General features: G+C 39.7%; 1 protein-coding gene across 2 annotated transcripts in view; it reads left to right on the top strand.

Moving 5' to 3' along the window:
• The window catches only part of SNAP25 (synaptosome associated protein 25), an 83,675-nt gene that overhangs the window by 55,651 nt on the left and 12,428 nt on the right, over window positions 1–15,596 (top strand). The window contains exons 4-5 of one of the 2 annotated variants that reach the window (XM_027560311.1): window positions 4,409–4,457; window positions 14,803–14,920. In XM_027560311.1, the coding sequence (XP_027416112.1) occupies window positions 4,409–4,457; window positions 14,803–14,920 (167 nt within the window). Of the gene's footprint in view, window positions 1–4,408; window positions 4,458–14,802; window positions 14,921–15,079; window positions 15,198–15,596 lie in introns of both variants that reach the window. The other variant, XM_027560310.1, reaches the window with a different exon arrangement.

The following is a 15,596-nucleotide window of genomic DNA, read 5'->3' as shown; positions in this document are numbered from 1 at the left end:
GAGTGGAAGCATGGAGGCTTAGTTTTTAGTAGAAGCTACCGTGAGCCTATCAAGGACAATGTAAAGTCACACGGTCAGTGGAGAAAGTTCAGAAAAGCTGAATACCATATACACTTAAAAAGATTGGAAATCACATAGCACTTGGTTTTTAGGGAGAGTTGGGAACTGGCTGTTTTGATGGATGCATTTCAACAAGTATTTACGGAATGCCTGATTCTGGGGGTGGAAGATAAAAATGGATATCATGCAGGAAAACTTACGAAAATAGTTCTCCAAAGTCAAGACTCCCCCTCTTAGGAGCACAAAGGAGAGGACAGTGATTTCTAAAGGAAGAGTCATAATACTAACTGCAGGAAACGGTGTCTACACGTTAATGCCTTGGGCCATGAAGCTAAACCAGGAAAAGCCAAGCTGCTGTAGGGCAGCCTGATCCCAAAGCCCCACAAAGAGCTTCATGCCATGGTGGTTACTGAGGGCTCCCCAATGTTGATGGGTGTTTTAGCATCTTTTCATTCCAACTTATCTTTTGAAACATATTGGCCACAAGAAGAAAGTAAGTATTCTAAAGCTATGTCTTTATTATGCCATATTTTCTACCAAAGGGGAGATCAGGCTGCACAATTGTTTTCAGGTAGACAGACGGGAGGGTGTTTTGGAACTCTAGCAGTTGAGAGAGTACCCGGACTGGCCTAGTTTTAGCTCAGGTGTATTGGACTTTGGAGAAAGCATTTCAGGATGACAAAATAAAGACTTTAAAATGTTCTATAAACATTGTCTTAGTTCATCAGCAAGAAAAAAAATAAGACAGAGAAATAAAAGGTAAATAAAAAGAAATGAAAAAAAAAGTCCCTGACATCTCCAATTCCCCCTGTTATTAGGTAGACAGGTTTCCCAGGAATCTCAAACAGGAACCAAGAATTGAACTAAGACAAATATAGAACCACCTCCTCTCCCTCCTTGCTATTAAAACATAACACTCGTCTTCTCAGCCATGTATTTGTCTGGCCCTTACCTTAGTTCCAGGGGAAGAGTAGAAGCTTAATAACCATTTAGTGAATAAACCAACCTAGGGACTTCCCAGTTTTATTTAGCATCTCTGTCTTTGTCTGAAACATGGGGAAGCATCTAGACCAGTGCAAGTTCGATGCATGAAGCAGGGCACTCAAAGCCCGTGCTCTGGGACAACCCAGAGGGATGGGATGGGGAGGGAGGTAGGAGGGAACTTCAGGATGCAGAGACACATGTGCACCGGTGGCTGACTCATGTCGATGCATGGCAAAAACCACCACAATAAAGTAATTACCCTCCAATTAAAATAAGTTAATTTTTTTTTAAAGAAAAACATGGGGAAGCATCTAGAAAGGTCAAGTGACTATTCCTCAATCTCAGTTGCTGGCTGAGCTAACACGATCCAGTATTCCTGACTTTCTGATCTGTGCTCACTGCTTCTGTTCTCCCAAATTGAGGCATATCTGGATTGTTCAGTGAATCATTCCAACAGTGAAATATTGAGCGCCAAATTGAACAAAGAGGAAATTATACTTGCAGGGCTTCATATAAAATAAATGAGTAGAGCAAAAAGGGTCAACAGCTGAGAGCTGGGTTGACTAAACTGAAATCATTCATCTGTTGCCCATCCTCTGTCCCCAATAGAATGGAACAGAGATCTCATACATGACCTTGAGTTGAGTCCTCACAAAAGAAGATACTCCCTAAGATGACTCTGTCCTCACCAGAACTTGCATTATCACATCTGTATGTCTGAACGAGCCATCTGCTTCTTAAAATTTCTTCTCATACGCAATGGCTAAAATTTTCAGAAAAGGGGCATAGAAATTAAAGTAGCCCATGAGGCTCCTCTGTCCATGGGATTCTCCAGCCAAGAGAACTGGAATGGGTTGCCATTTCCTTCTCCAAGGGATCTTCCCAACCCAGGAACTGAACCCAGGTCTCCTGCACTGCAGGCAGATTCTTTACCATCTGAGTTACAAGGAAAACCCCTGTTAAAGTTCAGGCTAGTGTAGATGAATTTCCATTTATAGCACACTGAAGAACAACGTTTTGAAGTAGCTTCTGGGGTCTAGAATCTTGCTGCTAGTATACATCCTTGCACCAGCCAGCACTGATGATCTTGTTCAAGATGCAAAATCTTTGGCTCTATCGCAGTCGTACTGAATCAGGATCTATATTTTAACAAGATGTTTCCTATGCAGGGGATTCACATGCACATCAAAGTTTGAGAAGCAGTGATCTAGAAGCTTCTTACGGTAGTTGGTAATGATATTTTAGTTTGCCCAGATATCCTGCTATAGATGCAGTTTGTGAAGGTGTTTATTTTAGTAACCCGATTGTAATGCTAACTGTAGGCCAGGCACTGTTCTAGCACTGTGCTAGAACAGTGAATTCAGGTAACAACTTGAACTCAAGTAACAACTCAGTGAGATATGAACTATTATGATCACGGTATTACAAACGAGGGAACTGAGGCCCAGAACACTTAAGACCCTTGGCCAAGGACCCATAGCCAGGAAAGAAAATCACCAGGATTCCAGGGCAGAGCCTGGCTTCAGAATCTGTGCTGTCAATGACTCTTGAAGTCACGCTGAGCCATCACTTTCAAAACTATATCCTGAATTGGCAGCTAAAGTTTATCAAAATGTGTTCAAACACTAGTTCAGAAAGATACATGCACCCCAGTGTTCATAGCAGCATTATTTACAGTTGCCAAGGTATGGAAATGACGTAAGTGTCCCTCAACAGATAAATGGATAAAGAAGCTATGGCATATATATACACAATGGAATACTATTCGTCATAAAAAAGAATGACATTTTGCCATTTGCATCAACATGGATGGACTTGGAGGGTATTATGCTAAGTGAAATAAGACAGAGAAAGACAAATACTGTATATCACTTTTATGTGGGATCTAAAAAACACAAAAGACTAGTGACTAGAACAAAAAAGAAGCAGACTCACAGATATAGAGAACAAACTAGTGGTTGCCAGTGAGAAAAAGGAAGGGGCCATATAGGGATGGGGGAAAGGGGCTATTATGAGATATATGAAATCAGGCATGTGAACCTTGTGAAAATTATACAGCACTTTAAAGAATCTTTCATTCAATTTTTTTTTTTTTTTAAAGCAAAATACTTTTCTGTCTGGGAAAGTTAACTGCACACATTTTCTGAAACAGTGAGTTTATAAAAGCTCACAGAAATAATTTTCGTTGTTTAAATTTTTTGAAGCCCTATTGGAATTGAATCATTGAAGAACTGTTCAAACAACAACAACCCAAACCTTCTGTTGACCTCCAGTAACATCTCTCTCTCTCTCCTAGTTTACTGTAAGCCAGTAGAAAATAAAAGGAGCCATGAGAGATGTGTTATTTTAGAATTTATTCTCAGGGCTGCCATGAGTGTTCCTTGAAAAACCAATTAATCCAAACTTTAAGCAGTACCATTTAATACCTATCAACAGTCACCCTATGAAATGGAAGGTCTTTACTTAACTAGTTAGGATTCCTGGGAATGATGATTCCTAAGTATGAGCAATACAAATATCTCTGCTCCTTTTCCCACCCATCACCAACTCCCACTTCCCTCCACCAAATAGTTCAGGGCTGTTGGACATATTGAGATCATAAGGAGTGAGGTGTGGGTGCCTTTTATAGACTTCTCCTGACCTGAAAATCTGCAGTAAAACTTGTGGATGAATTATTTTCTCACACTATATTGTTGTGCAGAATTTTAGATTTCATTAGCAAAAGCCCTTATCTTCATCTTTCAATCCCTTTTCTAAATCTTGCAGAAAACCTCTCCATAGAGAAAAATAAATGGAAGATTGAATTTCCTTTTGAGCGGTATTTCTCAACCTTTGTGATGCAGTCATCTCTTTTGATAACCCTAAAAATCTCACCCCACCTCCCACACAAGATTCCACACACATCTTCCCAGTGGACCACCCTTCCCCAATTCACTGATGGAAACTTTCTGATATATCAAGCCAGAGAAGTTTTAGTCTCAAAGATTTTGAAAGATTTTCTTTCTGTGGTTGGTGTTACCAAAATGATAGGCATTTTTATGTTCCAGATATAGAATTACAGTATGATATTATATGTGTATATTCCAAGTCCATGTCAAGCCCCAACCCCAGTTCTACCCCTTGGAGACTGAGCTGTATCGCCCTCTTCTATCTGAGAATCACTGAATGATCAGGTCCATAAATGACCCGCCCCTCTGAGTCCCTCCCCAGCCCCTAATATTCTTCACCATATTTCCTTCCTCTTTTTCCTTTGATCCTTCTGCATTTTCCATTTCTAGGGCTAATTGTCCCCTTACTGATTTCTCTTTCTCTCTTTTCTCTCTCTCTAACTCTTTTTCCACTTTGCTACATTATTGGAATGTAGAGTAAAGATGCTGGTATCAGGACTTTGGTTATGTTGGATGAACAAGGAGGTAAGTTCAGATTTCTTCAGTAAGAACAATTCCTCCTCTGAATAAAATGCATTTAAAAATGATTTGTGCACCCACAGGTGGTCATTGCATGTGTTACGCACATATAGAAGTGTAAGAGTTCTAGTTTTCATCTTACTTTTTTGTTCCTTTTTCTTTTAAAGAAATTGGTATATGTATAGAAATGTCTTCATGGTTGAATAAATGGTACTACACTCTCTGTTATATGTGTTGGGGTAAAAGAATTTTGAAGGCAAAAGTCATTTGTTTGGATTTTTTAAATGATAATATTTTGGACAGTTTGGGGATTCTCCCCCGTAGCCCCAATCTTTCCCATAAATTTGGTGTTCTTCTAATAATTCCTAGATAGAATGAGACTGGCCGTTTTGATTTATAAGTCATTATGAGAGTTCCTTAAATAACTAGAAGCTTTTTTAACAGGCCATAAACTGAGGGAAATCATTGGAAAATGGAAAATTGAACCACTTAAAATATTTTAACTTTTTCATTTAATTATAAAAATAGAGGCAGTGAAAATCAGAGTACCAGCTATTTAGTATAGCATCTTTATAGTTTACGGTGGAATCTAGAAGGGAGTACTAACATATTTCCCTTTGACTTATTTGTCTAGTCATTCAGTGATGCTTTAATTCTAGCTAGAAGTTAGTTGCCTGATTCCATTCTAAATTCTTATCATAACAAACAGATTTGGCAGAAATATTTTCTCTTTATTTGTATTTAATGTCAGCATTAGAAAATTCTCAGCAATCATGAGAAATTTTTAAATGTCAAAGATAAAAAGGTAACATTTATTTAAAACATGGAACATCATAAACAAACTCCAGGAATAAATCTCAAATTGAGAGGAAAATTGCCTTAATATGTAAATCATCAGCTTACATGTAGACTAATGAAACTATGCTTTACCCAACGACAGTAATAAGATGCCACTCTTTAGCCGACGGCACGACTTTTTTTAACTGATAATAATCAATACTGTGAATATGCCAGGAAAACAGAAACCCTCAATCTACATGTGGGCATTGTTGATTGATACAAACATTTAAGAGTAATTTGATAATATACACACATTTTGATGTGCGCCCATCTTTCAACCAAGATATTTCACTCCTAGAATTAGATGCTGCAGATATTCATTGACAAATCTGTGAAGAAAAATATACATGCCTTACCTATAATACTGCAAAACTGGATACAACCTAAGTGTCCGGCAATGAAGAGGCCAACCACATTAATTATGGTATGGCCGTAAAAGAAATTCTGCATAAAGTGTCTGCAACCATTGCAATATATAATATAAATCTTTATTTACTAACCTCTGAGGAGTTGGGGCAGGGACTGCGAGGGACTGAACTACTCTTAGGGGTCCTCTGAGAAACAACTGCTAGGAATCAATTAGAAATACATTGGTGAAGAGGAGACAAGCAGGAGTAGGCAGGGAGAGCCTTTTGTGATGTGGGCCTGACACTTTTGAGAGGGGAGAGGGTGGATGGAGGCTTGGGTAGGAATCTCATACTGCAATGCTGCTCTGAGAAAGTCTCAGCCAGACTGATGTGCAGCCCAGGAGCAAAGACTACCCAGCGGGGCAACACCATGCTGGGCAGGATTGCCTCCAGGCTAATAAGTCATGCTCAGTCATTGGCTAGGAGCATCCCAGAGTGGGCGTGGCCTCCATGTAAATATGGGAGATCATAGACGTGCGACAGCTGGAGGTGTCAACTAACTAAAGAGGCCCTCTTGGAAGGAGATCTGAGTATACCCTCATGGCTGTCAGTAAAGACATTTGTTTCTAGATTATTTATTTGTATTAAAATTTTTCAATAAACATACACTAACTAACCAGTTTTTTAAAATCGAGAGAAAAGTTCTTTTAAAAAAAACAATGAACATCAATCCCAACACTTGCCCTCTCATTTAAAAAAATATAAATTACAAAATTAATACAAAAATAATTAAGTCTAGTAGAGTTGTATTTTGAAGGGATTACAATAACTATAGCAGTCTTCAGAATTCCTCAAATGAATTTGCTATAAATTTTAAGACTTGCTGACTTGATCTGTATAACAACGTCCCAGACTTTGAAATTCAGGATGCACTGTCATTGCGTTTTTTAAAAATTGTATTTAATTAGGCAACATGTGCCCATATAGAAGAGTGGTACTTCATTTCCAGTGCTAAATTGATACATATACACTCAAAAAGAAATATAGAGTTCTACCTTATTAACTCTCTTTAGTTAATGATTTGCATATGAAAGGACTAGAAAAGAAGCATTGCAATAGAAAAAAAGGATAATGCCATTTTACCCCTAACTATAAAGCTTTGACATAAAGACATGAAAAATAATACATAAAATCTGAAGTTAAAAAAAAGTAAGATATTGAGTTGCAAATTACATTGTACTTTGATGAAGAAAATCGAGACAAAATTTGCCAAAATCTCCAAACAAATGCAAAAATAAATTATTCTTAAACATAAGTGAGTCCCAAGAATATCTTTATATTATTCTCAGAGAAACAAACCAAGAGTGCAGATATTCCCTGCAAGACAGTTCATGTTCTCAGCTAAGACATTTCAGTTATGGCCACACAGCTAAATTCTCGGCTGAACATATTTCCTAGGATAACGTGGGTTTTACCAGATGCATGATGGATAATTGATATTGAAGAGAAACACACAACTGTAAACCTTCAAAAGTAGGTGGCTTCTGCCTGATCTTAAGTGGTATATGTTCCATTTATACTGTAAGAAGAGATTAGGATCTTTTTAAATGAGTCAACAACTATCTTCTCTGCCATTGTAAATGCATTTGAATGCTGTATATGCTGTGTTTAGTTGTTTAGATTAGTAACTGCTTTAAAATTTCTCTCCAATTTATGCTCTACTAATTTTATCTTTGCCTGAACACCGAAAGTGTTGACTGCTTCTACCCTTCAGCTGCATAGAAGTCTCAAGAAACAGTCATCCTCCTAAAGAGCCATTCCAGGTTGCCCTGCTAAATGCTTGAACTCAGAAATTCCTTATGGGATTCTTGTTTTATACTCAGGTATCAGGAGGCCATGGAACACTGAGCATGACAGCTGGCCCTGGAAATGTACTGCATCCTGAGATTTTTCTGTTCTACGAAAGAAATCCCCCGATATACCCTTACCTCTAATGTGGGATGATTTAAACTTTCACTTCCATATCTCTTGTCCCCTTTGTTGGTTTTTACTGGGTTGTATGTTTGTTTAGATGCTGAAAATGTGGCTCTTGGGAAAATCCAATGGGAAAAACTCCAAACTAGACAGTGAAATCTTTGGCCACTGCCTGGCAGAGTAAAGGCACAGTAAACCATCATCCAGAGGGTCTGCCAACATTTCTAAATGGTTCATGGCCCTACAAGAGAGCATTTGTGAAAACATCCCTCTTGTTAAAGTCCCCTCACCAATCTCTCTTATGAATGACTAAAGCTGCTATTGTCCTATATGGTAGCCACTAGTCAAGTGACTATTTAAATTTATTTAAATTAATTACCATATGTTCATCAGTGCACAGGAAAATTAAGATCATATACTCAGCATGTGTAACTGGATACACTCATGAAGGCTTATACATTGGGTCTTGCTATTCTTCTATTTTTTTTCTTATTAGATTGAGGATTCTAATGGCCCCATGCTGCTTTACTTAAGTAATATTAATAGAAAGTAAAAGTCACTCAGTCATGTCTGATTCTTTGTGACCCCATGGACTATACAGTCCATGGAGTTCTCCAGGCCAGAATACTGGAGTGGATAGCCTTTCCCTCTCCAGGGGATCTTCCCAACCCAGGGATGGAACCTAGGTCTACCTCATTGTAGGTGGATCCTTCACCAGGTGAGCCACAAGGGAAGCCCAAGAATACTGCAATGGGTAGTCTATCCCTTCTCCAGCAGGTCTTCCCGACCCAGGAATCAAACCAGGGTCTCCTGCATTGCAGGTGGATTCATTACCAACTGAGCTATTAGTAGAAATGATATCTAAACTTAGATCCCTAAGCATCCTGCCATTGGTGGATCCATCACAAATAACCAGTCATCCAAATATCATGGCAGAAATAAGAAAGAACAATTTCTTGCCCCAACATATAGTGTGATGTACTGGGACACCTCCCCAGTCCAAAACGTTATTTCCCTCCCAGTCTCCAAGAGTAAACAGAGAACAGTCAGAAAGTAAGTTTAGGGAAGTAAGGAGCAGTCAAGCCTGAATACTGCATTGCATCAGTCTCTCAGATGTTGTTGTCCATGTCAGAATGGAATGAGGATATTGATTGCTTTCAAGCATTTCCTGAGAAATATCTTCACAGAAATCATTGAAGTGCTGTGAAGTCCCTATAGTCCAAACATATTCGCAAACATAACTCGATTACACTCTAAAGATTGATATTATTTGGGGTACCTACTATGTGCCATGGCACTGAAGAAAACAGACAAAAGTCCCTGACTTCATAACATTCACATTCTAAGAGGGGACAAGAAAAGGGAAAGAATGTTATCATTAGAATATCTGTGACAAAATTGTTCCATGATGTTTTTTCAGGATTTGACTTACATTGTGTATAATGATACATTCAGCCAATATTGGTAAATATAAAATAGTTTTCAGAATCAACTGTTCTGAAAGAGCTCCAGAATTCTACTTTGTTATGATCTTTGCTGTACAAGCTGCAACCCATGGCAGAAGCCCACTCTCAGAAATAGGGATTTGACTCTGCCTGTTTGTATGTTTTCATTTGGATTCTCTAGTTCAGAAATCTAACACTTGTGTACCAATTTGCTTTTATTTATGTTATTTTCTAACCCTTGGAGACACAGTGAGTGGGGCTCCTATATTTTGCTGAAAATACTAACTTGAGAAATTACTTAGGAAGGGCAAACACCTGAATGTATGTCCGCATGCCATAACCTGTGCATGTGTCAGCTTATTGGTCGAGCCCAGCATATTTGCCCTCTCTTCCCAGATAGGGGAATATGGGCCTACCTGCCCACAGTCCTCTTGGTTTCAAGCACTCTGCTGGGCCATTTCAGTTCCTCTCTGATAAGAGCAGACTTTCAGGAACCTTGTCCTGACCAGTGGGGAGAATGTGGAGCTCCAGAGCAAGCCAGAAGGCTGGTGGAGGTGGAGCACCCCCAGAGGAGGGATGCTCTACTAGTCTCTCACAAGTTCAATGAGAGCAACTAAGATTCAGGCAAGATCACTCAAATGAACTTGAGAGGCTTCAGATTTTTGAAGCAATGTAGAAACAAGTATTTCAAATCATTCTTTACAATCAATGCCACCCACAGTGAACACATCAAAAGAAACCTTTACTTTCATAATTCTAGGAGGCAAAATCTCACTGCAGGAACCACTTTCATCTTCCCCCAGACACCTGCAGGTGGTAATGAGCCATGCCGAGTGGGGCCACCCAAGACGGATGGAGCATGGTGGAGAGGTCTGATGAAACGTGGTCCACTGGGGGAGGGAGTGGCACACCACCCCATAGTCCTGCCTTGAGAGCCCCGTGAACAGTATGAAAAGGCAGAAAGATAGGACACTGAAAGATGAACTCCCCAGGTCGGTAGGCGCCTAATACACTACAGTGGAGAAATAACTCCAGAAAGAATGAAGAGATGGAGTCAAAGCAAAAGCAATACCAACTGTGGATAGGACTGGTGATGGAAGTAAATTCCAATGCTGTAAAGAGCAATATTGCATAGGAACCTGGAATGTTAGGTCCATGAATCAAGGGAAATTAAAAGTGGTCAAACAGGAGATGGCAAGAGTGAACGTCTACATTCTAGGAATCAGCGAACTAAAATGGACTGGAATGGGTGAATTTAACTCAGATGACGATTATATCTACTACTGCAGGCAGGGATACCTTAGAAAAAATGGAGTAGCCATCATGGTCAACAAAAGAGTCTGAAATACTGTACTTGAATGCAATCTCAAAAATGACAAAATGATCTCTATTCATTTCCAAGGCAAACCATTCAATATCACAGTAATCCAAGTCTGTGCCTCTACCAGTAATGCTGAAGAAACTGAAGTTGAATGGTTCTATGAAGACCTACAAGACCTTCTAGAGCTAACACCCCAAAAAGATGTCCTTTTCATTATATGTGCCTAGAGTGCAAAAGTAGGAAGTCAAGAGATAGCTGGAGTAACAGGCAAATTTGACCTTGAAGTACAAAACAAAGCAGGGCAAAGGCTAACAGAGTTTTCCCAAGAGAACGCACTCGTCATAGCGAACACCTTCTTCCAACAACACAAGAGAAGACTACACATGGACATCACCAGATGGTCAACACCGAAATCAGATTGATTATATTCTTTGCAGCCAAAGATGGAGAAGCTCTATATAGTCAGCAAAAACAAGACTGGGAGCTGACTGTGGCTCAGATTATGAACTCCTTATTGCCAAATTCAGACTTAAATTGAAGATTCAGGTACGACCTAAATCAAATCGTTTACAATTATACAGTGGAAGTGACAAATAGATTCAAGGGATTGGATCTGATAGACAAAGTGCCTGAGGAACATGGACAGAGGTTCATGATATTGTACAAGAGGCAGTGATCAAGACCATCCCCAAGAAAAAGAAATTCAAAAAGGCAAAATGGCTGTGAGGAGACCTTACAAATAGCTGAGAAAAGGACAGAAGCAAAAGGCAAACGAGAAAAGGAAAGATATACCCATTTGAATGCAGAGTTTCAAAGAGTAGCAAGGAGAGATAAGAAGACCTTCCTCAGTGATCAATGCGAAGAAATAGAGGAAAACAATAGAATGGGAAAGACTAGAGCTCTCTTCAAGAAAATTAGAGAGACAAAGGGAACATTTCATGCAAAGATGGGCTCAATAAAGGACAGAAATGGTAGGGACCTAACAGAAGCAGAAGAAATTAAGAAGAGGTGGCAAGAATACACACAAGAACTGTACAAAAAAGATCTTCATGACCCAGATGACCACGAAGGTGTGATCACTGACCTTGAGCCAGACATCCTGGAGTGCAAAGTCAAGTGGGCCTTAGGAACCATCACTAGGAACAAAGCTAGTGGAGGTAATGGAATTCCAGCTGAGCTATTTCAGATCCTAAAGATGATGCTGTGAAAGTACTGCACTCAATATGCCAGCAAATCTGGAAAACTCAGCAGTGGCCACAGGACTGGACAAGGTCAGCTTTCATTCCAAAATCCCAAAGAAAGTCAGTGCCAAAGAATGCTCAAACTACTGCACAATTGCACTCATCTCACACGCTAGCAAAGTAATGCTCAAAATTCTCCAAGCCAGGCTTCAGCAGTATGTGAACCATGAACTTCCAGATGTGCAAGCTGGATTTAGAAAAAGCAGAGGAACTAGAGATCAGATGGCCAACATCCACTGAACCATCAAAAAAGCAAAAGACTTCCAGAAAAACATCTACTTCTGCTTTATTAACTATGCCAAAGCCTTTGACTGTGTGGATCACAACAAACTGTGGAAAATTCTGAAAGAGATGGGAATACTGAACCACCTGACCTTCCCTCTGAGAAATCTGTATGCAGGTCAAGAAGCAACAGTTAAACTGGACAGGAACAACAGACTGGTTCCAAATCAGGAAAGGAGTACATCAAGGCTGTATATTGTCACCCTGCTTATTCAACTTATATGCAGAGTACATCATGCAAAATGCCTGGCTGGATCAAGCACAACCTGGAATCAAAATTGCCTGGAGAAATATCAATAACCTCAGATACACAGATGACACCACCCTTATGGCAGAAAGCAAAGAAGAGCTAAAGAGCCTTTTGATGAAATTGAAAGAGGAGAGTGCAAAAGTTGGCTTAAAATTCAACATTCAAAAAATGAAGATCATGGCATCCAATCCCATCACTTCATGGCAAATAGATGGGGAAAGAATGGAAACAGTGACAGACTTTATTTTGGGAGGCTGCAAAATCACTGCAGATGGTGACTGCAGCCATGAAATTAAAAGATGCTTTCTCTTGGAAGAAAAGCTATGACCAACCTACACAGCATATTAAAAAGCAGAGACATTACTTTGCTGACAAAGGTCCGTCTAGTCAAAGCTATGGTTTTTCCAGTAGTCATGTATGGATGTGAAAGTTGGACTATAACGAAATTTGAGCGCCGAAGAATTGATGCTTTTGAACTGGTGTTGGAGAAGACTCTTAAGGGTCCCTCGGACTGCAAGGAGATCCAACCAGTCCCTCCTAAAGGAAATCAGTCCTGAATATTCATTGGAAGGACTGATGCCGAAGCTGAAACTCCAGTACTTTGGCCACCTGATGCAAAGAACTGACTCATTTGAAAAGACCCTGATGCTGGGAAAGATTGAAGGCAGGAGGAAAAGGGGACAACAGAGGATGAGATGGTTGGATGGCATCACCGAATGTATGGACATAAGTTTGAGTAAGCTCCGGAACCTGGTGATGAACAGGGAAGCCTGGCATACTGCAGTCCATGGGGTCACAAAGAGTCAGACACCACTGAGTGGCTGAACTGAACTGAACCCAGATATGTGCTTCAATCCCATCTCAGATCAGCTCTCCAGGAAGCCCTTAGCAGTTCCTCAAATGGGGTTGTCATCCCTATTCTGTCTGTTCTTAATGTGCTTCTTGTTTTGAAGATACTGGGCTCCACTTCCCCAAACCAATCTCTCATTTGATAGTTATTTTGATCTATAGACTAATTTATTGCATTCCTTAAGGAAACTGAAATAAAGTGTTTGGAAAAGTACTGAATTCTCTGGAATGTGAAGAGTTGTCAGCCATCCATTTTTTTAGCCCCTTCAAGAATTTTCTTAAAGATATGACTATACCTATATTTATTCAGCAAAGTTTGCCAGCACTACACTGTTATTTCCTGTGGCTATCACATACTAGATAAACATTCTGTTTTCCCCTGTCTCTTGAAAAGCAGAGCAGAGACAGCAGATTCCTAATAAGCTGAATTCTGTTCCTTAGCCCCACAAAAGACAACACAACAGCTACAGCTTCTTATTTTCCAAATGGACAAGCAGTCTCTCCAGTTTGGAATGACAATTTAATGTGAAATTGTTTTTAAGTAATTATTTATGCCCTTTTATACAGGGAAGTTTTTTTATACCAGTTTTATTCTAATCATGTCTTTCTTCCCAGAGGTATAGGCATGCATGCATGAAAATACAGTTGAAAAGAGGAATTGAAGTGTGAAGGTTTTGTAAATAGCCGGCCAGGACATCCCACTGCTGCCTTAATGGTCTTATGTGCTCAGTCGCTATGCCGCTATGCCGTGTGTGACTCTTTGTGACCCCATGTACTATAGCCCACCAGGCTCCTCTGTCCATGGGATTTTTCAGGCAAGAATACTGGAATGGGTTGCCATTTCCTCCTCCAGGGATCTTCCCGACCGAGAGATAGAACCCTCATCTCCTGCAATGGCAGGCAGATTCTTTGCCACTGAGCTACCTGAAAAGCTGAAAAGTCATAAAAGCTGTTTTAAAAATCACTTCATGGAACTTATAGTTTACTCAGTTTAATGACACCACTTTTGAAAAATTAATCAAGTTGATGAGTGTAACCCTGGCAACCTAGAAGTATGATTTGTTTTTATGGCCATCAGTCTATGTCTTAAGATACTGTCTAAGGTCAGCTTTCCTGGCAGTGATGACTTAGTACTGTTTCATGTTCCAATCCATTGCCTTTCTCCAGGAATTTAATGGTCCAGTACCTGTAATGTTGCTGTGCTGATATTGCTTTTCTTACAGCTTCTATGAATTGAATATTAAAAACCAAAAACTGCCTATGGCCTGCCTTTGGCTAGACAGCCATTCCTAGGGGGAAAAAAAGATATGGTACCTACTGCTAATTATCACTATAGTTGTTATTTTTCCCAAAGGAGAAAGTGGATTATTTTCTATCCTTAGCTGATTGGGGATGCTAAAAACCAAAAGAAAGAGGTGTTTTAAAGTTGAAGCAGACACTTTCTCTAGTACCATTGCATTTGAATGCCTAAAACATAAACTAACACCCTATTTTCTTTCTCTTGGGTTTCACTGGTGTCTGAGTAAGTGAATACGCTGTGCTGTTTTCCTGGACATTCAGAATCAAGCAGGCTTACCTACCCCACCCCATCATGTCTGAACTGTAAACTATATGAGCATCACTTAACATTTTCTTCCATCCCTGGCTGCATAGGGCATCGACAGCCAATTCTAGCAATGCATCTCCTCAGACAATGCATTGTAATAGCTCTCCCTCTTTTTCAAATTCCATTTCATTTCTCATGTTCTGTTGAAAACCCCCAAAAAATTCATTCCACACTGTCATCCCTTTGTCCTAACCAGAACAACTCGATCGTGTTGAAGAAGGCATGAACCATATCAACCAAGACATGAAGGAAGCTGAGAAAAATTTAAAAGATTTAGGGAAATGCTGTGGCCTTTTCATATGTCCTTGTAACAAGTAGGTACTGGGTACCAGCTCTAATCTGTGGCGTCCAGTTTTCTTTCTTTCTTTCTTTTTTTTTAATGTCAAAGTGAATGTCTGAAGTTTTGTCTTTTTTTTCTTTGTCCTTTTCCATCCGCTTCATTCTGTGGGGATAAAATACTTGTGTTTAATCAGAACAACTGGAACGCATTGAGGAAGGGATGGACCAAATCAATAAGGACATGAAAGAAGCAGAAAAGAATTTGACGGATCTAGGAAAATTCTGCGGGCTTTGTGTGTGTCCCTGTAACAAGTAGGTGCTGCCTGCCTGCCTGAAGCTTTGATTTCCCAAGGCCCATCTCCAAGCCTTGACAAGCTCATTCCTGCTGGGTGCAAAGGCAGGATGAGTATGTGGCATGCAGAACAGATCAATACCGTCTCTAATGCATTCATCTCATAGCATAGATGATATTAGTGGGAGTAAACTGTTGATGCATTAAAAATCAGGCATACTACAGTGAAAGCTTCACTGTCAGCAACTTTTATTGATGAACGTTTCAACATTTTCCAGAAAGTGTACCTCAAGACAGAGACTAACCTCAAGAAAGAGGCACCACCCAGGGAATTTTATGTTCTCTAAATCCCAAAAACCAAAATTGCAGATTTAGAAAAGACTGGGGGTAAGTTTGGAAGTTGAGATACACATATGTAT

This window comes from Bos indicus x Bos taurus, chromosome 13 (assembly GCF_003369695.1).
Source record: "Bos indicus x Bos taurus breed Angus x Brahman F1 hybrid chromosome 13, Bos_hybrid_MaternalHap_v2.0, whole genome shotgun sequence".
Classification (NCBI taxonomy): Eukaryota; Metazoa; Chordata; class Mammalia; order Artiodactyla; family Bovidae; genus Bos; species Bos indicus x Bos taurus.
The sequence above is the reverse complement of the archived record's forward strand: the minus strand, read 5'-3'. Positions and strand labels throughout refer to the sequence as shown.